The following is a 24,503-nucleotide window of genomic DNA, read 5'->3' as shown; positions in this document are numbered from 1 at the left end:
TACTTAAGCAAATAAAGTTTACTCCCAAGCTAAGTAACATATTATGGTTATAATTTCTCTTTAACCTAATGTTTTGTTTATCCTGTGGTTGAACTGTATTTGCTTAGCTTTCCCCCCACCCCCACAACTCTGATTAAAGACTGATTAAATGGACAGCAAAGGTCTTCAAACTCTCGGATACCGGATAATCTCCCCTTTCAGCTTTTTCGTTTCTGCGTTGGTTTTCTTAACTGCATTCTTTAAAAACTGGAGCCCCTTCTCCCGCAGCCTGCTACAGTTTGGTCCAGCTACTTCCTGGACCTGGTTGCCAGTGGGACACACCTTCCCCATCTGCGTAGTTTTTTTTTATTTCTTGATTCAGCCCCTTGTTCTACTGAATTTCATCTTCTCACAAATTCATCAAAAGGGTACACGAGTGATAAGATTTTCAGACCTTTTATGTCTGAAAGTATTTCTATTGAATCTTCATACTTGACTGACTTCTATGTGTGTTAGTCACTCAGTTGTGTCCGACTCTTTGCGACCCCATGGACTGCAGCTCACCAGGCCCCTCTGTCCATGGAACTCTCCAGGCAAGAACACCAGAGTGGGATGCCATTCCCTTCTCCAGGGGATCTTCCCAACCCAGGGACTGAAACTGGGTCTCCTGCACTGTCTGAGCCCCTGGAGAAGCCCTGTGACTGACTTCTGGGCCAGATATAAAAATACCAGGTAACTCACTTTCCTTCAGAATGTGAAGATGATGCTCTACCATCTGGCATACAGGCTACTAGAAAAGTCCAAGGCAACCTTATCCTTGAATCTTTATCTCAACCACTCCTGTCCTGGGAACCTCTCACGGAATGCTCTCTCCCCCAGGAGATGGGATCTTCCACAGTGACGGGGCTTGCAGAGCTGCCAGCCACCAGGCGGGACGAGCTGTGTGCCCTTTCCAGCTGGAGCTTTGCATCCTCCGGTCTGGAATGTCTGGTATATTTTTGAAGGTTTTCTCTCCTCTCATCTCTATTATGAGCATAATGGATCTTTCAGATAATTCCCCCATTTTCTTACCTCATGTTTAATGTTTTTGTCCTCAGTTTTGTCAGCAATACTAATTTCTGGCAAATTTCTTACTCTCATGGTTGACAATTACTGTGATTTTACTGTATCCTTAAGGCGATTTCATGTTCTATAGTTTTTGGAAACAGCATCACATTCTGGTTTTGTACATGCGATTGTCTTCTTCCTGAGATACCCAGTTTTTATGACGTTCTCTTCAGGTTTCTGCTCCTCCCGAGTCCCCTTTGCTCCTTTATGTTCTGACGTCTGCTGTGTCAGAAGCTTTCCTCAGAACTCTGCTGAGCCTTGGCTGTCTGGTCACACAGACATTTTAAAATTGCTTCTGCTGCAGCACACAGCACGTGGGGTCTTAGTTCCCCATCCAGGGATCGAACCCATGCTCCCTGGAGCAGAAGCACAGAGTCTCAGCCACCGGGCTTCCAGGGACGTCCCTGTCCAGTCATATTTTAAAATGAGACAATAAAAATCTCACTGGAAGTTCTGTGTGTGCAGAGCTTATCCACTGGCACCCTTATAAGGTAGGGGAATAAGAGGTCGTTGGCCTTTTCACTGCGGCCTCCCATGCGTTTCTCCTCCAGAGACTATTTCCTGCACTGTCACAGGAGAGCAAAGCCGTGGGTAATACAGCCATCTGCAGCGAACGTGGGGAAAGATGTGCAGAGCAGGTTGAAGGCTCCCCGTTCTCTCTGCGGACCTCTCTCTAACTCCCGCTTTTCACGGCACTCTGCCCCTGCCTTCCACGACACCTGGTGCCCCCAGGCTCCGAGCAGGTCCGAGACCGTGCTGGGTCTGGACTCTCAGCCCCAGGCAGGCATCGAGGCTGCCACTGCCGCTCAGCCACCCCACGCTTCCACATGCTTCCTGCTCCCACAACGTATGGAAACACCGCTACGTTTTTCCTTTCTTCTTTTCTTGGCTTTTGTACTTTCAATACTGTCTTTCTTGAGAGATTTTACAAGGGAACTGAATGTGTTTCATCTGTGGTCCATCTGCAGTTTTAATCAAAAACCCATGTAAAACTGTGACTCAAGTCAGAAACGGAAAACTGGAGCAAATCTAACACCACCTAAGTTTTACAAAACAGCTCTCTGAAAGGACGGTTTGTCCGTCCTACAACAAGCTATTAGTGGATCCAGAATTAGAAACTGGATGTTTTGATACTCCATCAGGTAGCTTCACTATATACTAAAATTACCTGAGTACATTAAATAAAATAAGCTGAAGCCTATTATCAACTTAAGTCAATGAGCTGTTAGGGAAACACTGAGAGTATCAGTTAAGGTATAGTTCTCTATATACGAGAACTAACATCAACCATAAAATATTTTGACTCCAATTTTTCTACCTCCATTAAAAAATGTGGCAATAAGTTGTCAGTGTAAAAAATACTCAGTTAATATTATCTTGAGTCAAAGAGGAACATTAGAACTTGGCCTGGATTTTGCCAACACCATACCTTTAGGTAGAACTTGGAGATCTCAAAGAGACGCTGGCTGCAGGCAGCAAAACACTCGTGAGCCTCCGTAACCCTGTGCTTCCTCAGGGCCTCAGCAACTACTTCTTTCAGCATCTTGAACAGAACATAACATATGACTAATATTTCTTGGAGGAGGCACAAACATATTATTTCAGCTTTAGAGCCGAGTTCTGTAAATCACACAGCCATGTAGCTATGCTAAAGATAGATAAGCTCATTAAGACCAAACCACTGAGGAGAGATTTGAAACAGTGACACACTCAGGCGTCACAGAGCATCTGTCAGGCAGAGAGGACTCAAGCATCCGAAGGGAGGAGCTCATGTGCTAAGTTTTACATCTGCATCAGGATGGGAACGGTGCACACAGCAGGGATGTGTATATACAGGTGTGTCCTTATTTTTTATTATGGAAAATTTCAAACACTATAAAGAGAATATTTTGTAACAAATCCTTCTCTCTCTCTCTCTATATATATATATCAGGACTACATATAAGAGCTGGTTATATATATATATAAATCATATTTATATATAAATATATTAATATATAAACAAATATAATTATGATTGTAATTATATATTTTATATAAATTATGTATATATAAATTATAAATATATATATGAACTATATATAAGAGCTGGCTATATACATATATAAATATATATATATGAGGACTATATATAAGACCTGGCTATATATATATATATGAGGACTATGTATAAGAGGTGATCATATATATATGAGGACTATTTATATAAGAGTTGGCTATATATATATACATATGTATGAGAACTATATGTAAGAGCTGGTTATATATACGAGAACTTTATAAAAGAGGTGGCTATATATATATCTATGAGGACTATGTATTCAGGAGCTGGTTCTACATATATGAGGACTATATATAAGAGCTGGCTATATATATATATATAAATACAAATATATGAGGACTATATATAAGAGCTGGTTCTATATATATGATGAGTATTTATATAAGAGTTGGCTACATATATATAAATATATATATATGAGAACTATGCATAAGAGCTGGTTATATATATGAGGACTATGTGTAAGAGCTGGTTATATATATGAGGACTATGCGTAAGAGCTGGTTATATATATGAGGACTATGTGCAAGAGCTGGTTATATATATGAGAACTGTGTATAAGAGCTGGTTACATCTATAAATATATACAAGGGGGATCCCTCTGGGGCTCCTTCTGCTCCTTCACATCCTCACTTGCACGTTCCCATTACCCTTCTTTCACTGAACTATTATTATTACTATTCTGGCTGCACCACGGGGCAGGAACTCAGTTCCCAACCAAGGACTGAATCTGGGCCACAGCAATGAAAGCCTGGAATCCTCCCCAAAAGGCCACCAGGGAACTCCTTGGTATGATTTTAAAGTAAATTACAGACCACTTCATTTCATTCATAAACTTTTTTGACAAACATTTGAAACGAATCAAATAAGGACGTGTCTCCCAGTGCAGAACTGAGACAGGCAGGAAGCAGATCTCTACCCGCGTGTGCTTCTGTGATCGGGATTCTTTCGCGGGCCTTGCTGTTTCTGATCCACGCACAGCTTTTTGACCTGAACGGGCCTTGGCAGTGACTCCGGGAATTTCACTGCTCAAAGCAGAGGGACACGTCACAGCTAACGGTCGCTCTGCCCGCGGTTTTCTGGATGGGACCTCATGGTGATGGCGAGCACTGCCACTTGTCTGAGAAAGAAGAGAATCTGAACTTCCAGATCTCACAAGTCTGTTGCAGGGGAAAGACCAAAACACAGATTAAGGGAATCACCAATCACGTTCACGTTCTGCCCTCAACACTACAGCTGTAACCATCGACATGTAAACCCCGGGAGAGCAAACGGTGTCTCGCTACTACTGCCTTGAATAAGCAAGCAACATGGCATCACACACTTGCTCCTTCAGTTCTTCAAATGAGAAACGAGAACAGAGAAGGCAGTGAGTGATATTCTGGCATTTCAGCTCAGAGCAAAAGCAACAAGCGATACTGCTGTCTCCCTCCCTGCCAGCTTACAATTCCTCACATAAACCAGAGACGGCCCTCCAGGCAGCACTGCTCACAGACCTAGCACTCATCTGTTAAATAATTACACTTTCCTATTACGTTAATTTTGATAAAGAAACCCTAATAATCGTGCTTGTTGTGGCCATGCAACTACCTGTACAAGATAAGTAAGTTGTTAAGACAAAAAGAAATAACACTATAAAAGTGACTTTTGTTTCGATTTTTGTTAAGATGTTTAAATTTATTTTTCTAAGAAAGGGTCTCAGACTCTTCAATTCTGCTAACCTATAGGAAAAAGTGTTACTCTTTTCTAGAACACATAGAGATCAATCACAGTCAGAAATAAAAAAATTACTAAAAAACACAGTATCCTAAATGCTAATGGGTTTGCTTTTTAGTTTTATCAGGTGAAAAAAGTATCATGAATTTGTAAAGTCCTTATAACAATAATTTAGTTATTTCATATCAGGTTAACAGTATTCTAATATATACAGATTTTTTTCTACACTGCCTGACATGCTAGCTTAGTGCAGGACTAAAGCTGCGCCCCCCGCACAGAAGTGTGGAGTCTCAACCACTGGACCACCAGGGAATCCTTAACACTTGTAACTGTTTAAAAGAAGACTTGACAGCTTCACTTTAAGATATTTGATACTTTTTGAAAGGCTTACATATGATAAGAATTTAAGGTTTGTTTTAGGTGCCAAAGACCTAAATTTGACAAAAGTTCCAAAGATATATAAATTCAATAGAAATTAGACTGCTTATTTCATGAGCTTCTAATTTTTGTTCAAGTATTTGGATATTTAGCTAGCAAATAAAGTAGCTAGAATAATCTCATTTTTATAGTATTATTATGTAGGCTTTAAAGCTGTATTTTATACGAAACAAGTTGTTTTAAAACGGTACCAGTGGTTAGGACTCCGTGCTTTCACTGCCGAGGCCCGGATTCAATCATAAACCACAGTCCTGAAGCCCCTTGTTCAAGGGCCCAGTGCAGGTAGCAGACAGTGGGAGGAGGCAGAAAAACCGCACCCCTCAATATCCTCTTCAACAGAGCGTCTCAACTGCTCAATCTATGGAGAAGATCGCCAGTGTTCCATGGTTTAAAAACTTGACAATCCCTTGTGCCAATGGACTGTATATTAGCATTATAAAGCCAGAAAGAATGTGTTTTTCCCCAAGTCATTTTTTTTTATAACTTGTAAGCATAATCATCAACTGCTCACAGCAGAAACAAACTCCTGGTATGAAAGTGTTACTCTAAAATCTACACAGAAAGCAACTTAAAAAATATGAATGATTAATATGAAAAAAAAATTACCCTAAGACTAAAACACTTTCCATCAAGATACTATTCTTATGCACTTCATATATCACCTTTTGCGGGGATAAAGGCAATTCAGGTCTTGTGATCTCCTTTTCACTCGGGAGACGTCAGTCCGGAGCTCCCCCTGCAGAGCTTCGCCGTCAGGGACACTCGTGGGCTCTGACAAAACTGCAGGAGATGGAAGGGGGCTGAGCACGGTGGGTCCTGGAGAACTCCCCCTGGTGCAGGTGGTCCGGGTTTCATAACGAATGAGACGGGACTGCAGCTCTGAAAACCCCCCGTCTCTCTCTAATGCCTTCCGGTCATCCAAGCAATACCTGAGCAAGAGAAAGATCTTTAACATCAAAGACTCTGCTGCAGCAATGGGCTATTTCCTGCCACCAGCAAAGAGCAAAACATTTACTTAAAAAGTTCTTACAAAACTTCCTAATAATTGTTGGGAGCGTGAGTGATTAACCAATTTCCCTCACAAGTTCAGTTTTTTCCAGACTGCTACATGACATGGCAAAAGATTTAAAAAAAAAAAAAGTGAGATATAGTCTGATTCCTCTTTGACTGTTTCTGGGCAACAGATTAAGTTAATCTTCTGGCTTATTTTCAAAATAATATAGTTGCTGTTTTGATACTTTCTAAGTCTCTACCAACCTCTGATTCCTCAGCACGGCTGATACGTAATGATGTGAAATGCTGACTTCTGTTAGAAAGGGCAAGTTTGTTTTCAACACAAAGATTAGGAGGGTATAAAGGCATTCTAAACTGGCTCACCAAACACAGCTCAGAACACTTTGAAATTTCCCTTTGAAACTCACTTCCACCTTACTGACTGACTGACAAATTTTTCCTCAAAGTTTGCCTGTCTATGGATCTGGATCACTTTCTCCCTTTGTGCAATGTATCAAGGAAATGCAAACAGTGTCCCATATACAAGGACAGGACTACAAACATCAAAGACTTTTTCTGTTACCTGAAGTCTTGTAGATTCTAAGAAGTTCCTTAAATCAGAACTTTGGATCTATAAGCTTTTAGTTCAATGTTTAAGGAGTGTATCATGACCCCAATGTCTGATTGCCTGGGTTTTAAGGACTTTCTCTTTCCCTTGTGACACGTATTTTGATTTCTAAGAGTATATACTAGAGAGCCAGACTCTCCAGATTTAAATCTGCCTCTACCATCATGTGAACATGGCCAAACTACTTACTTTTATCTACACTATTGCTGCCTCCTCTGCAAAATGAGACTCACAGCAGTCACCTCAAAGCTATTGTGAAGATTCCATGAACGACAGACACAAGCAGTCAGCATCAGTGCCTGGAACCCGCCAGAAGAGCAGTCAGCACACACACGCCGCCGCTGCCATCACCATCGCAGCGGTTTTCTCCTCGACCTCAGCAAGCCTCACGGCACGCTAACAACGCGAGCAGGCCCCGTGGGGTGGCCTCAGAGTCTGACCTGAACCCATCTAGTATGTTAGCTTTCATGTAAAGGATAAGGATCACATTACTCAGGGGTCAACTCACACATGCACATTGGAATCACCTGAAGAGTGTTCATGAGCTGCTAGTGCCCAGGGTTTCTGACTCAGCTGGTCTGGGGTTAGACTTTTGGACTATCTTTTTAAAGCTACCTAGGTGATTCTAAAGTGAAGCTAGGACTGAAATAGCCCTGATGTAACCCAACAATTTAACAGGAGAGAAAACTGGCATTGTTAACTTGTGGCACAAAAGTGACTAGAACTTAGGTCTCTCAACTCTCTAACATTCTTTCTCTAGTCCGTTGTTAAATAAAACACATTTCATTAAAAATCAGCAGCAACCCTAGGAATTACTGACGAGTCCTATTTCTATCCTGGGCAACTGATAGAATCTAGAATACAACTAAGAACCATGAATGCTAAGGACAAGTTGTAGGCAAGAGGAAATGTAATCCCTGATTAGCCGACAGGAAATTTCTGAGAGAAAAAATGTACAGTTTGACTCCAAATACAATTTTTCCTACTCTAAGATTTTGATTCTAAGACGCAGATTTTTTCCTTCCAGTTTTAACATCTCTTGATCACAGCTGTTCATAGTGTCATGCCTTTAACTGCATTATGTGCACCGCCATGTTGACTTTAATCACCATTTAAAATGTCTTCAAAGTGATTTTACTCTGATTTGGCAGTGAGGCAAGAAGTGACTCTGTCAATGAAAGGAACAGAAGAGAGCAGCAGGAGCAGGGTGCACACTGGGTGAAGTAAGTCCTCACTCCTGGATGGACGAGTACACGTCCATATTTTCTTGCAAAACAGCCAAATGCTTTCTGTATCCCGAGAAATACCTCAGAAGATGAAGCTACCGCTGTACTAACGTATCAATACAAAATAGACAAGACACTGCCAAGCACACACCAAGCAATGCCAGTGAACGCTGGAAAAATTCCCAACATCCTGAACAGACGACAGAAAGCTGAAGGCAACAAGAGGCCAGTGTGGCCACCTGACAGACTGTTGGACAGCGGAATTTAATTCACTGTGCTGTTCAGGAGACGCTGCACCTTACAATCAACGGGATCTCACATTCCAGGATAAGAGAGATATGCGAAAAACAAGCCAACAGTAGACAGATGTCATTTTGCCTTTGGAAAACACTGATTTGCTCTTGAACAGTTTATATATTTCTTTCAAATACTCTTTAAGCCTGAATACAGGAAGAGCTCAAGGACTCCCAAGGGTCACAGCAATGTAAGAAGAGAGAGCACTCTCTGCAGTTTCTTATTTACTTTAAATTTCACTTGAGCTTTGTTTAGAGTTGAAACATAATCTGTGTTTAACTGAACAGGCCCACACAGTTTACACCCAGATCTTGAAAAAAGTGTGTCTATGGATTCACTGTGCTCACCTGCACATTCATGAGTTTGACTTCAATGGCCCAGGCTTAAAGAAATGGAGTCACAACTAGCTATGTTCATTTGCTTAAGGGGGTTTCATTGTTTAAACTCCTCAAATTCGAATTTCAACAGTTTTTTCCCCCACAAACAGAAGTTCAGAGTTGTTCCATGTACACGTGTTGCTCCCAGTTACTGTTCAGTAGCACTGCGTCATGTACGCACGTCAGTTTATTTATTGATCTCTCCTCCTATTGATGGAAATAAGGCTATTTCCAGTTTGGGTTATGATGAATACAACTGCTCTGTGGGTTCTTTTACAAGTGTTTCTGTAGTGTTACATTTTCATTTCTCTTAGGAAAATGACTATTGGAAATGCTGAGCCATGGGGTCTATGTTCACTTTCATAAGAATCTGCAAGATCCTTTTCTGAACTAAATATACCATTTTATACTTCCACCAATAATGTGGAAGAGTTCTGATTGTTCTATACACTTGTCAATACTTATCAGTCTTTAATTTTAGTTATTCTGGTGGCTACATGGAATTTTATTTATGGATGCAATATAATTTATTGAACCAAGCTCCTACAGTTACACATTATTTCCAATGTTTATTTGAAATAACACGGTGAAAAGTATGCATGCAAAATTCCTTTCGGTGTGTACACTAATTTTATCATTGAGCAAAGGTAATCAATCTGATATTATAAAAAATTGCATGGCTTTTGGTAAATTACTGATCACTCTCCCTAATAATATTAATTTAACTTACATGCAGAGTACATCATGAGAAACACTGGGCTGGGGGAAGCACAAGCTGGAATCAAGATTGCCGGGAGAAATACCAATAACCTCAGATATACAGATGACAGCACCCTTATGACAAAAAGTGAAGAAGAACTAAAGAGCTTCTTGATGAAAGTGAAAGAGGAGAGTGAAAAAGTTGGCTTAAAGCTCAACATTCAGAAAACTAAGATCATGGCTTCTGGTCCCATCACTTCATGGCAAATAAATGGGGAAACAGTGGAAACAGTGGCAGACTTAATTTTTCTGGGCTCCAAAATCACTGCAGATGGTAACTACAGCCGTGACATTGAAAGACACTTACTCCTTGGAAGGAAAGTTGTGACCAACCTAGACAGCATATTAAAAAGCAGAGACATTACTTTGCCAACAAAGGTCCATCTAGTCAAGGCTATGGTTTTTCCAGTGGTCACGTATGGATGTGAGAGTTGGACTATAAAGAAAGCTGAGCACCAAAGAATTGATGCTTTTGAACTGTGGTGTTGGAGAAGACTCTCGAGAGTCCCTTGGACTACAAGGAGATCCCACCAGTCCATCCTAAAGGAGATCAGTCCTGGGTGTTCATTGGAAGGACTGATGTTGAAGCTGAAATTCCAATAACTTTGGCCACCTCATGTGGAGAGCTGACTCACTGGAAAAGACCCTGATGCTGGGAGGGACTGGGGGCAGGAGGAGAAGGGGATGACCGAGGATGAGATGGTTTGATGGCATCACCGACTTGATGGACATGGGTTTGAGTGGACTCCGGGAGTTGGTGATGGACAGGGAGGCCTGGTGTGCTGCGATTCATGGGGTCACAAAGAGTCGGACACGACTGAGCAACTGAACTGAACTGATCAGTCTCCCAGACAGGTAGCAACAATTTAGACTCCAAGCTGGCTGGCTCATATCGCTTTACCACCAATATGATTTTATGGGCAGAAAGGATTCTCACTGTTGTTTCAATTTACATTCTTAATGTGAATGTAAAAGGCTGACTGGTAAGAAAACACCTTTCACTGTGTGTGGTCATATGCATCTCCTGTCGCATGCACGAATGGCCTTAGATGCTGCCAGCTTGCGCACTCTCCTTTTTCACACGGTGCTGACAGTATTTCAGTCCTTTCACATCTCTTCTTTGAAAGACTTCACCTCAGTTTATCAAAGGACAACGAGATTTGACAATGGCAGAAGCCAAGCATATGAATTCATGCTTTAAAAATAAAGGTTTCCTCTACTACCTCAGTGATAAGGAACAATCTCCCTCCCACATCAACAATGATCTTCATGATTTGGTATCAATACAGTACACTATACATCTTAGTCTTATTCAGAAACAAAAATGTTATTTCCTCTTCCTAGAATCTGTACCACTGCACTTCATTCCTCGCATCAGTTCAGTCGTTCAGTCGTGTTGACTCTTTGCGACCCCATGGACTGCAGCACACCAGGCTTCCCTGTCCATCACGAACTCCTGGAGTATACTCAAACTCTTGTCCATCGAGTCAGTGATGCCATCCAACCATGTCATCCTCTGTCATTCCCTTCTCCTCCCGCCTTCATTATTTCCCAGCATCAGGGTCTTTTCAAATGAGTCAGTTCTTCACATCAGGTAGCCAAAGCAATGGAGTTTTAGCTTCAGCATCAGTCCTTCGAATGAATATTCAGGACTGATTTCCTTTAGGATGGATTGGTTGGATCTCCTTGCAGTCCAAGGGACTCTCAAGAATCTTCTCCAACACCACAGTTCAAAAGCATCAATTCTTCAGCGCTCACCTTTCCTTATAGTCCAACTCTCACATCCATACATGACTACTGGAAAAACCACAGTTTTGAACAGATGGACCTTTTTTGGCAACGCAATGTCTCTGCTTTTTTAATATGCTGTCTATGTTGGTTATAGTTTTTCTTCCAAAGAGCAAGTGTCTTTTAATTTCATGGCTGCAGTCACCATCTGCAGTGATTTTGGAGCCCAGAAAAATAAAGACAGCCACCGTTTCCACTGTTTCCCCATCTATTTCCCATGAAGTGATGGGACTGGATGCCATGATCTTCGCTTTCTGAATGTGGAGTTTTAAGCCAACTTTTTCACTCTCCTCTTTCACTTTCATCAAGAGGTTCTTTAGTTCCTCTTCACTTTAGGCCATAAGGGTGGTGTCATCTGCATATCTGAGCTTATTATTTCTCCTGCAAGCTTGATTCCAGCTTGTGCTTCATTCAGCACGGCATTTCTCATGATGTACTCTGCATGGAAGTTAAATAAGCAGGGTGACTATATACAGTCTTGACACACTCCTTTTCCTATTTGGAACCAGTCTGTTGTCCATGTCCAGTTCTAACTGTTGCTTCCTGACCCGCATACAGATTTCTCAGGAGGCAGGTCAGGTGGTCTGAAACTCCCATCTCTCCAAGAATTTTCCACAGTTTGTTGTGATCCACAAAAAGGCTTTGGCAGTCAATAAAGCAGAAGTAGATGTTTTACTGGAACTCTCTTGCTTTTTTGATGATCCAACGGATGTTGGCAATTTGATCTCTGGTTCCTCTGCCTTTTCTAAAACCAGCTTGAACATCTGGAAGTTCATGGTTCATGTATTGTTGAAGTGTGGCTTAGAGAATTTTGAGCATTACTTTGCTAGCCTGTAAGATGAGTTCAATCGTGCGGTAGTTTGAGCATTCCTTGGCATTGACTTTCTTTGGGATTGGAATGAAAACTGACCTTTTCCAGTCCTGTGGCCACTGCTGAGGTTTCCAAATTTGCTGGCATATTGAGTGCAGCACTTTCACAACATTATCTTTCAGGATTTGAAATAGCTCAATTGGAATTCCATCACCTCTACTAGCTTTGTTCATTGTGAGGGTTCCTAAGGCCCACTTGACTTCACATTCCAGGATGTCTGGCTCTAGATGAGTGATCACACCATCGTGATTATCTGGGTTGTGAAGATCTTTTTTGTACAGTTCTTCTCTGTATTCTTGCCACCTCTTCTTAATATCTTCTGCTTCTGTTACGTCCATACCATTTCCATCCTTTATGGCGCCCATCTTTGCAATGAAATGTTCCCTTGGTATCTTTAATTTTCTTGAAAAGCTCTCTAGTCTTTCCCATTCTATTTTTTCCTCTATTTCTTTGAGGAAGACTTTCTTATCTCTCCTTGCCATTTTTTGAAACTCTGCATTCAAATGGGTATATTTTTCCTTTTCTCCTTTGCCTTTGGCTTCTGTTCTTTTCTCAGCTATTTGTAAGGCCTCCTCTACAATGTCACGGATCTCTGTCCATAGTTGTTCAGGGACTCTGTCTATCAGATCAAACCCTTGAATCTATTTGTCACTTCCACTGTATAATCTTAAGGGATTTGATTTAGGTCACACCTGAATGGTCTAGTGGTTTTCCCTACTTTCTTCAGTTTAAGTCTGAATGTGGCAATAAGGAGTTCATGATCTGAGTCACAGTCAGCTCCTGGTTTTGTTTTTGCTGACTGTATAGAGCTTCTCCATCTTGGCTGCAAAGAATATAACCAATATGATTTCGGTGTCGATCATCTAGTGATGTCCATATGTAGAGCTGTCTCTTGTGTTGCTGGAAGAGGGTGTTTGCTTTGACCAGTGCGTTCTCTCAGCAAATCTCTATTAGCCTTTGCTCTCCTTCATTCTGTACTTCAAGACCAAATCTGCCTGTTACTCCAGGTGTTTCTTGACTTCCTACTTTTGCATTCCAGTCCCCTATAATGAAAAGGACGTCTTTTTGGGGTGTTAGATCCAGACGGTCTTGTAGGTCTTCATAGAACCATTCAACTTCAGTTTCTTCAGCATTACAGGTCAGGGCATAGACTTGGATTACTGTGATACTGAATGGTTTGCCTTGGAAATGAACAAAGATCATTCTTTCATTTTTGAGACTGCACCCAAGTATTGCATTTCAGACTCTTTTGTTGACTATGAGGGTCACTCCATTTCTTCTAAGGGATTCTTGCCCACAGAGGTAGATATAATGGTCATCTGAATTAAATTCACCCATTCCAGTCCATTTTAGTTCACTGATTCCTAAAATGTCAATGTTTAGTCTTGCCATCTCCTGTTTGACCACTTCCAATTTGTTTTGATTCATGGACCTAACATTCCAGGTTCCTATACAATATTGCTCTTTACAGCATCAGACTTTACGTCCATCACCAGGCACATCCAAAATTGGATGTTGTTTCTGCTTTGGCTTAGCCTCTTCATGCTCTGGAGCTATTTCTCCACTGATCTCCAGTAGCACCTCCAATAGGCCACCTAGCAACCTGGGGAGTTCATCTTTCAGTGTCATTATCTTTTTGCTTTTTCATACTGTTCATGGGCTTCTCAAGGCAAGAATACTGAAGTGGTTTGCCATTCCCTTCTCCAGTGGACCACATTTTGTCAGAACTCTCCACCATGACCCGTCTGTCTTGGGTGGCCCGACATGGAATGGCTCATAGTTTCATTGAGTTAGACAAGCTGTGGTCCATGTGATCAGATTGGTTAGTTTTCTGTGACTGTGGTTTTCATTCCTCCCATAGATACTGCCTTTTTGGTCAGATAACTTCCTCTTCATTCCTTCAAACTTAGTTCAGATGTACTCACTGAAATTCTCAGTTTGTGGTGTTTACTTGTTCCATACACAGGGCAGTGTTATATACTGGTATTTTTAACACTAAAAATACATCCTGCTAAAGTCACGTCTTTCTTTCTCCCCTCTAGAGCACATGTTTCTTAAGGGCAGAAATAGTTGTCTTATAGTCTTTTGTATCTTTAGCCCCTGACTGAATAGCTATCAGTAAAGTAGATTTAAAGTTGTGTGACATAAAGGTTAAGTTTACAAGACAACCAAAGTAGTGTATCTCTTTTGCTCACTGATAAATGTGCTTCTAAGAGATCAAGGTAAAATCAAGTCCTTTTCTATTTTCATTTATGGAAAATCAACACAAAATAACGCTTTGCTTTAGGAATGTGAAATAGTTTGCAAAATGAATCACTAGGGTCTTGCAAATTTAACCTAAAATATATTATTTCCATCATTTCCTTTCTTGTCCCGGTGAAAATGGTAGATGCACTCATGACCTCAGAACCTGCTAATGCTTCTAATTCTAAGTAAGCGAACCCTTTGAAATTTTATTCAAACAGGTCAATTAAAATTCTGTAAACATGTACACACAATTAACACATTGCAAGTGAGAATACATTTCATCTAACAGTTTCTGAGCAATTATAATGCCCAGAGAATATCAATGTGCCTGGTAGTGTAAATATACACCTAAATACAATATACAAGGTAGGAACCAAAATAATTCTGACTAAAATATCCAATAACTAATAATAGGACATTTAAATGTAAAACTGATTAATCAACAAGTATCTTTTTTTACCAATAGAAGACAAATTATTTGTGTATGTGACACTTGTTTTTGAGGTTTTTTGACATATTTTCTCTTCGGTTCTCTATCTCAACTTCTGTCAGTTTGTTACAGTCATTCTTCAGTGTCACAGAAGATAAGCCACATTAAGAACACACAGAAGAATAAAACGAAAATTAAAAACTCACTCAATTCCATGATAATGACATACTGAAGCTTTTTCAAAAGGTAAACCGCGAAGTTTCCGAGGACTAAGTTCTGGTGTCAGGACAAAAGTTTTCTCCCTGAAATAAAAAGCTTTGCATTTTCATTTATTCGGTGAGAAAGTTCAAGAAACTGTCTAAAGAAGGAAGTCTGACTTCCTTCTCTATAACTAGATATTATATGGGACTAAAAACTGAATTACATCAGGAAGCCAAAGAAGAAAATGAAGTAAGGTTAAGCCTAGGGGTTAGTAACTTACATTTTCTCTGTCCCAAGCTTCTAAATATGATAATATTACTTATTTTACAAAACTATTCTGAGAAATGGTTAAATCAAGTAGAGAACATGATCTGTAGGGGAAATTCAAGAAGCAGCATTATTCCTGAAGCATATGTTTTTCCTGGTGTAGTAAAATGCTTATGCATTTATTAACAATTAAATTCTTTTCTTGCAGTGGAATAATTAAAGTCAAACTCGAATCCTCAGTAACAAAAGAGGTATTTAGTTCCTACTATACCACATGGGGAATCCAGATTTTTCTATGCTTGGGAACATAGTCATTTTGACACCTATTTTAATAATCAGTGACCTTTTAAATATCAGAAGATATAAAGACTAACTGCTGATTTCAGCTCTTCTTCTAAAGCAGGTTCCATTCAGCAGGTGTGCTGGAACTAGTCCTGTGGTGAACTTACATAAAACACTGATGCTCGGCCCCTCCAGTCAGGACCTGCAGGGGTACCTCAAAACCTCCGGGAGGAGGCTGCTGCAATCAGCTTAAGCGTTCTGAGTTATTCTAATAAATGCCCTCCTTCTCTGCCTGGGTTGGGAGGCGCTGTTCTGATGAACTGCATCATGATTCCTGGAGGTCAGAACAGGTTAGAGGTGGGGACGGGAGAATTATACAAGTTTTTTACGCTGGTAATAGGCAGAAGGAGACACCAGGGGCTTGACTTCAGAAGACTTGCAAAAGGCAAACAGGAAAACAAGTAGGTAGTGGAGTATCAAGAATAAATTCAGTATCACACTTCCCCCTCCTTGGCTTTAGCAATAAAAACCGCCCACATGACACTGAATGTTATCTACAGAGCACTAAGATAAGCATTTGAAATTATTACATTAAAATGTAAGACATATGCGAGTTAATGAGTCCTGAAAACCAGGATTTACATTCCAATGCATTCATTTAAAGAGTTTCACATAAAGTAACGCTAATAAAGGGCAATGATCCCAGTATTTCATGACCAACTAGCTGAGTGAATAATCGTGTGATATGAAACTATCCAGGTGCCTGGCATTCCACGTCTTTCCTTTGCCCTGCCGTCTTCCATTTATTTTAATCTCTCCCAGCAACTCTGTCTATTTTGTTTCATTTTACTCACACCTTGTTCTTTCTAAAGGAAATATTTTAGTAAGCATGTATTCTGTCAATGTTTAACACTTCCTTTATATATGCAGGTGTCATTCCTGTACTTTGCTTGATATCGCGTTTCAGGTGGTTCCCTGGTAGACAGTTAATAAAAACCCACAGGTCCTCGAGTCATTACCAGGAAAGCTCATCCTTCAACTTTAACAGAAGATATATTTGATAATGACACAGTTCTTTACTAACATCAAGGAATTATATCAAACTTGCCTAGATAAGTCACTGGTAAGCTACAGGAAGAATTAGTAGTATCCCCCCTGACACTGCAGCTACAAAGACATTCTGGTCAAAAAGAACACAACCTACATGATTCAGTTTTGGCAAACCCATCTGACTCTGCCAGTTCACGCTTAATAATCTGGAAGGACAGGAATCCAATAACTAAATAGATGAAAACGTATATATAATTCTTTCCTTTCTTGATTCCCACAGAAAGGATTATCAATCTCTCAAAGCTATAAGAAAAGGAAAAATACTCTAAAATTATACTGTTTTTATGTCATTAAAATCATTAAGTCATTAAAACTCAGAACTATTAAGACCATCATATCTCCTAAGTTGCTCCCCATCTCCCTCTCTTTAGTGACCACGCACATGATAAATTCTTTCCAAAGTCAACCCTTAAATTCAGTACTTGCCAAAACAAGCTTTGAAAAAGTAATCAAAATGTTCTATAATTTTCAAGGTCCTTTGGAAGATTCTCAGAAAAATGGATTAACAAAAAGAAATTGGGGCAGTGAACAAAGTATTCAAATCTCACAAGTATTTGATATCACGATTTTGCCTGTAATTAAGTTAACTTCAGTAACACCCAGAATTTATTAACTAGCAACTTACTGGAAGCTGTCTTGGAAGTCAAATTAGTTGTAAATTATTCAAGCTGACAGTGAGTTTTACTTGGTATAGTTTCAAAAGCATTTTTACTACCCTTTCCCATTCTTCTCAGGTGAAAGGCTATCCTTTTGCTACTGTTAAGGCATAACTGACAATGTCACGATTAGGTAGTAGTAAAATCAAAACTAGAAAGTGACAGAAAAGAGAATTTTAAAAAATTTTTGCAAGTCAGATTATAATTTTTCTGAAAAAGTATTGCCATCTGTCTACAAAGTAGAAGCTCACTTCTATAAGAAATATGTTAAGGTGGTTTTTATTATTCCTGTTTCCTTTATACTCAATACTATAACACAGTAGAATATTAGGCTAAGGTAAACTGTGAGAATTAAGACAGCTGATAAACACCAGGCTCAAACTTGTAGATTTTGCCAAAGTGGCACAGAACATCTAACTGGATGTTAGATCTAAACACACAACTGGAGAGGAGGCAATGTGCTTTTAAAATGATTCCTTAAAAAATTAATTGGAGGTTGTAAGTTTATAACTTACCCTTTTTGAATCTGTAAAGGCTGAAGATCTCCAATTGGTAACCCGTCTGAGGTAAAGAATTTAAGCAATTCTTTAGCATCCAATAATGTGACTGAATCCCGTGGACCCTCTTTGTGGCCCAGCAATTGTTCAGATGAACGAGGTAATGAACCAGTTCTGAGAAAAAAAAAAAAATTATGTAGATTTACTAAAAGCAGATTAGAATTCTCCATGGTCAGGAAAAGCTGCTATGAGCAGAAACAAGAAAAATATACACACACACAAAACACATTTAAGAAAGAAAAAAAGTAAAAGCTTTGCAAATCATTTAGAATCAAAGCATATTTTCAAAAATCTGTATGTAGGCCACAGGAAAACTTGCAGTTATCATGTCAAAACAATGTTACTACTTAACTAAACATAATTATATTCTTTATATTTGACATGATTGATGGATGTAATCATTATCACGCTATCACACTATCATTATTAGTGTGAAGTCATCAATTCTATAAAATTTAAATCTAAACTCTCTTGTATGTTCCAAAGCCCCACAATATTGTAAATTCTGAAGGCAGAGACCAAATGTTCCAATGTTCTATAAACTTGAAAGATTACGTACAGCACAACCATGAAATGAGATAGTAATCAGATATTTCTCCAAAGTCTCTGCTAGCCATGATTATGACATTATGAATAAATACTAAATTATTATTATACCTGAAATATACACAGGATTTCATACTTTTCAAAGTACATACAATATATTCTTAACCCTCACAAATCCCCTTGAAAAAGACAAGACAGGTCTTATCTCAAAATGAAATTAACACCTGAAAATAAGAACTTTGTAAAGTTCATACCATACCAAGCCTAAAAAACGATCACTATTCTTACCACCCAATAGTGCCCACAGACCCACGGTGCCAAGACTTTTAAAATGACAGAATCAGAATGAGCCTGACTCTGAATTAGGTACTAATTCTACTCTATCACTCTATGAACCCAAAAAGCCCACAGTTTTTAAAAACTGGAAAGAAGAAAATAGTTTCAGAGAATGCTACAGGTTTTCTCAAGCACTGAGTTACAAATCATACTATTACTGTCATCAAAGCAAAATTAAAATCTTTCAATACCTGCACAGAACATTAATTTCCTGACTTTATATTAATTCAACTATTTCCTGATTAATCATTCAAGCATTTTTACTGATAATTGTACAATTAAAATGTTGACATTATGGCCTTAAGACGTATTTCTATACATGACAACAGGGTCTCTTTCTTCTTCTCATTCCCTTTATTTTTAAATTGAAAATATATATCTAATAAAAACAGTCAAACAAGAAAACACTCAAAATGCTATACTCCAGGAGGGCAAGAACTACATGATGAGCTGAATTTAATTTCTATATAGCTATTCTCTTAACAGTGACTCACAAAATCTTAATCAGTATTACTCTCAATCATTTGATAGGCCAGTTGCAATGGGGAAATGCATACTTTGCATTTACATAGAACCCAGAACATAAAAATATCAGAAAAATTTAAAAGCCCAGTTTGTGATAAAGTTTACCAACCAGATATATCCTGGGTGAAAAACGAAACAAGAAACACTGACAACACTTTTTTGTGTTTCCAAGCTTACAAAGTAATTTTTCATACATTATCTCATTAAATTTTCACAACTTTGAAATAGACCTGGGCTCGTTATCTCCATCTTACAGATGAGTCAACAAAGTCACATAACAGGTGACTGAGTTTGTCTGAAACCAAATTCTTGGTACTTCCCTGGTGGTCCAGTCATTGAGAATCTGCCTTCCAATACAGGGCAGACAAGTTCGATCCCTGGTCAGGGAACTAAGATCCCACATGCCACGGAGCAGCAAGCCTCGCCTGCGTGACAAACCTTGAGAAGCCCGTGCACCAAACGGAGAGCCGGCGCCCGGCCCCTGAGACCCAACACCATCAACAAGGGCTGCCCTCGGCTCAGCTGGGAAGACTGCCCGCAGTGCGGGGGGCCCGGGTGTGAGCCCTGGGCTGGGATCCCCTGGAGAAGGGAAAGGCTACCCACTCCAGGATTCTCGCCTGGAAAATCCAGGGACTGTACAGTCCATGGGGCCAGAAAGAGTCAGACACAACTGGGCAACTTTCACTCACAGCCAAATAAATAAATAACACCGAATTCTTATAATTTCTGAATGTCACTCTGTAACGGTCTTTTATTCTTCAGCTGAATCTAACATAAAACAAATTATGAAACTATGTCACTTTGGTTCCCAGCCAAGAATTCTGAAGTGTCCACAAATACGTACTGAGCATTTACTCTGCAATTATCACTGTGAGGTACTAAAAAAGGTTCATTGTTCATAATTTATAGACCCCTAATCACTGTTCATGACTGTGTACAGGTATGACTCAAAGTAGGAGAAAGGAAGGAATGAGAGCAGAATGAGGCAGAAAAGGCACAATAAAATAAGTTTCATGAACGAAGTAATAACAGTCTTTTAACTGCAGCATTTACAGAAGTCTTAAGAGAAAGGTGATATTTGAGCTACACTTAAACTACAAACAAATTTCTTCTGGTTCAAGATGATGCATCAAACATACACATTAACCTCTCCACTCAAAAAAACAAAAATCACAATGCTGAAGTACGGGGCACTAAGTTTATAACAGGGCTCAAAAAAAGTAGAAGGAACAGGAGTGGACCAAAGGGTTCCATGAATTTCAGTAATAAACTAGAATACTCCTCCACAAGAATTAGAAAGAAACCTATAGAGAAGGTAGACTATGTCTTCTTCTTCCATGAAACCACAGGCAGACTCTAAACTGGAGCTCAGAGTGGCAACTGGCAGCCAACAGGTGATATACTTTCAGAACTCTACTAGAACACCCTCCCACACCACAGCTTAGACTCATGCTTTACCTCCAAGAGAAAAGCTGCTCTCTGAAGACACAGAACTGGACGCCTGTCCTGCCGGCAGCAGTGAAGCCCCCAGAATAGAGCCCTTTACTTAAGCGATGGGCAAAGCACCCACGCTACCTCCCCCAGGTGCCCTCTACCTCCCTTCTCCCGGGAAAATCTCAGGTGGCGGCAGGCAGGGCACAGAGCCACACATACAGAGAGAAATGTATGCAACGACCAACATAAAACAGTCTAGGAATAAATTCTCAGCTGTGATCAAGGGCCACCAGATATTAAAGAACTACACAGAAGAGAGAAACAGAGGACCAAATGAAACAGATCTAAAGGATAAGGGGATCATTTAAAGAACAGGTAAGACAAGTTAAAAGAAAATTCCAATTAATAAGTTAATATCCTTAGAGCATCTTCTCAATTCTTATTATTAATAAGAATAGGTTGCTATGAAAAAAGGGCAGATAACAAAAAAGAATTATTAGAAATTTTTTAAATGGCTGCCAAAAATTTACCGGAAAAGATGAAAGTAAAGGTCAAAGAGATATACCAGAAGGCAGAGCAGAAAAGATGAAAAGATGGACTACTATTATTTTTTATGAAACCATTCTTCAAAAACTTTGTTTTTCTCACTGTGCTGGGTCCTTGCTGCCGCATGGACTTTCTCTATAGCTGCAGAGAACAGGGCCTATTTCCCAGCTGCAAGGCGCCAGCTTCTCGCAGCGCTGTCTCTTCCTGTGTGGAGCACGGACTCCAGGGCTCCCAGGCGCAGCAGTGGTCGCAGGCGGGCGCCGCTCACAGGCTCTAAAGCACAGGCTCGGCTGCCGCGGCACACAGCGCCCTGCAGCGCGCGGGATCGCCCCAGACCAGGCACTGAGCCGGCGTCTCCCGCGCTGGCTGGCCGACTCTTTACCACCGAGCCCCCCAGAAAGCCCGAAGACATGGACTATGGAAGGAACAATCAAATTTAAATTGAAAAATCAATCTGAGGCATCTAAAATTAGGTAAAACAGATAATCACAAATAAGGAAGAAAGAAAACAGAAGGACAAATACTATCAAAGAAATAATAGAAGAATATTTCCAAGAGCTGATAAAAAGGGAAAAGCCTCAAGACCGAAACACTGCACACCATGATGGCCTCGTGTAATTTCAGAACATTAAGGAAAACAGAAAATTCTAGAAGTTTCAGAGACAGAATAAAACACCTATTAAGGAACAAAAATCCATGTCACATCAGACTTCTCATTAAGGTTTGAGATCCAAGAAAATACAGGTCTAATCTAATCTAGAAATGCAATCAAAAGAAATACCAGGACAACAGCTGTGCAGGTAGACACGGTCAGTCCAAACGACAGCGGCAAGTCAGAAAAGTGGGAGAAAAATGACTTCAAGGAAAAAAAAATTATCTATTGCAAAATAACATAAGGTGCAGAGGAAGGAGAAGGATAAAAGGTGAAGAGAAGCAGGGGTGTCCTTTTCCCCGTCTTCACAATGGGAAGTGAAAATATACAATCTAAAATCCATGAGTAAGAAATCCAAGCTCTCTTACGGGTAACCCATCCTTTTCTCCATCTTCTTTCCAGAGTGTCATTTTCCTCCTGACCTGTAAATGTTACAGACCCTCAGGGAATAGTCTTAAGCCTTCCTGTCTTTTTCTATACAGCCTCACCATGTGATCTCATCTACTAGCATATATTAAAGAAACCCTTTTAATGGTAACTCCAAACAGATTCCCAGATTTCTCCTTCTAATATGCCCACATGCACAATCCATAGGTCAAATATAGCATCCCTAAAGCAGAATTCTTGATCTTTCTCCCCCAATCCACCCTTGTTTCAACTTACCCATCTTCCCCAAACCATGAGAACACCACCCACCTGCTGTTCAAGCCGGAAACCTGAATTGTCTTGGATGCCTCTCTCTCTTTCTCTCTCTTCTCTGAGAAGAGGGGCAGGAAAAAAACAAAGTTTCTTTTTTTTCCTAGCTTAGCACCAAAATATTCTCCAAACTTGTTCTCCACTACTACTCTAGTTAGAAGTCAAAGTTACCTCTCAGCGTACAAAAAAAGCCACCTAAGTGATCTGTCTGTTCCTAATACTTTCCTCCCACAACCTATTCACCAGGAAAAAGTAAGTTATTTTGCAAAATCAGATCACATCACTCTGATAGAAAATCCATGAAAAGCTTACCAATGCACTTATGATTCAAAGACCATGTGAACGCCTGTAAGGGCCGACGTGACTGCACATGCTTCACTCATTCACCCACGGGGTCTCTGCTCCAGCATAACTTCTCAGGGTGCCCTCCCCGACCCGACCCTCCCACGCCAACAAATAAAAACACTCTGCCTCAGGCCCGCTGCTTCATTTGTTACACATAGATGGGTTTCCAGGTCTTGGATTGACTTGTCTGCTTATTGTTTTCTGTTGACTGTCCCTCCCCCTTAAAAGGCAAGCTCTAAGAGGTGAGCCTAACACACAGCTGCTGCCCAGTAAATATCTGCTGATCTCTATGAACAAATGCCATCAGTTCAGTCGCTCAGTTGTGTCTCTTTGCGACCCCATGAACTGCCGCACGCCAGGCTTCCCTGTCTGTCACCAGCTCCCGGAGTCCACCCAAACCCACATCCATTGAGTCAGTGATGCCATCCAACCACCTCATCCTTCGTCATCCCCTTCTCCTCCTGCCCTCAATCTTTCCCAGCATCAGGGACTTTTCCAATGAGTCAGCTCTTTGCATGACGTGGCCAAAGTACTGGAGCTTCAGCTTCAGCATCAGGGCTTCCAATGAACACCCAGGACTGATCTCCTTTAGGAAGGACTGATTGGATCTCCTTGCAGTCCAGGGGACTCTCAAGAGTCTTCTCCAACACCACAGTTCAAAAGCATCAATTCTTCAGCGCTCAGATTTATAGTCCAACTCTCACAATCATTCATGACCACTGGAAAAACCATAGCCTGACTAGACAGACCTGAAGTGATAAATGTTCTCAGCAGTTCAGTTTAGTTCAGTTGCTCAGTTGTGTCCGACTCTTTGCGACCCCATGAATCACAGCACGCCAGGCCTCCCTGTCCATCACCAACTCCCGGAGTTTACTCAAACTCATGCCCATCGAGTCAGTGATGCCATCCAACCATCTCATCCTCTGTCGTCCCCTTCTCCTCCAGCCCCCAATCCCTCCCAGCATCAGGGTCTTTTCCAATGAGTCAACTCTTCGCCATGAGATGGCCAAAGTACTGGAGTTTCAGCCTCAGCATCAGTCCTTCCAATGAACACCCAGGACTCATCTCCTTTAGGATGGACTGGTGGGATCTCCTTGTAGTCCAAGGGACTCTCGAGAGTCTTCTCCAACACCACAGTTCAAAAGCATCAATTCTTCAGTGCTCAGCTTTCTTCACAGTCCAACTCTCACATCCATACATGACCACTGGAAAAACCATAGCCTTGACCAGACGGACCTTTGTTGGCAAAGTAATGTCTCTGCTTCTAAATATGTTGTCTAGGTTGGTCATAACTTTCCTTCCAAGGAGTAAGCGTCTTTTAATGTCATGGCTGCAGTCACCATCTGCAGTGATTTTGGAGCCCAAAAAAATAAAGTCTGACACTGTTTCCACTGTCTCCCCATCTATTTCCCATGAGGTGATGGGACCAGATGTC

At 40.5% G+C, this 24,503-nt stretch overlaps 1 protein-coding gene across 2 annotated transcripts in view; it reads right to left on the bottom strand.

Annotated features, from left to right (window-relative positions):
* The window catches only part of LOC122451018 (MDM2 binding protein), a 72,737-nt gene that overhangs the window by 2,734 nt on the left and 45,500 nt on the right, over positions 1-24,503 (bottom strand). The window contains exons 16-20 of one of the 2 annotated variants that reach the window (XM_043483461.1): positions 17,947-18,102; positions 15,122-15,217; positions 5,965-6,231; positions 4,068-4,308; positions 2,516-2,629 (exon numbers count right to left, since the gene is read on the bottom strand). In XM_043483461.1, coding sequence (XP_043339396.1) covers positions 2,516-2,629; positions 4,068-4,308; positions 5,965-6,231; positions 15,122-15,217; positions 17,947-18,102 — 874 coding nt within the window. The remainder of the gene's footprint in view (positions 1-2,515; positions 2,630-4,067; positions 4,309-5,964; positions 6,232-15,121; positions 15,218-17,946; positions 18,103-24,503) is intronic. The other variant, XR_006272290.1, reaches the window with a different exon arrangement.

The sequence above is a fragment of the Cervus canadensis genome, chromosome 12 (assembly GCF_019320065.1).
Source record: "Cervus canadensis isolate Bull #8, Minnesota chromosome 12, ASM1932006v1, whole genome shotgun sequence".
Taxonomy (NCBI): domain Eukaryota; kingdom Metazoa; phylum Chordata; class Mammalia; order Artiodactyla; family Cervidae; genus Cervus; species Cervus canadensis.
Note: the sequence above shows the minus strand (reverse complement) of the source record. Positions and strands in the feature narration are given on the sequence as shown.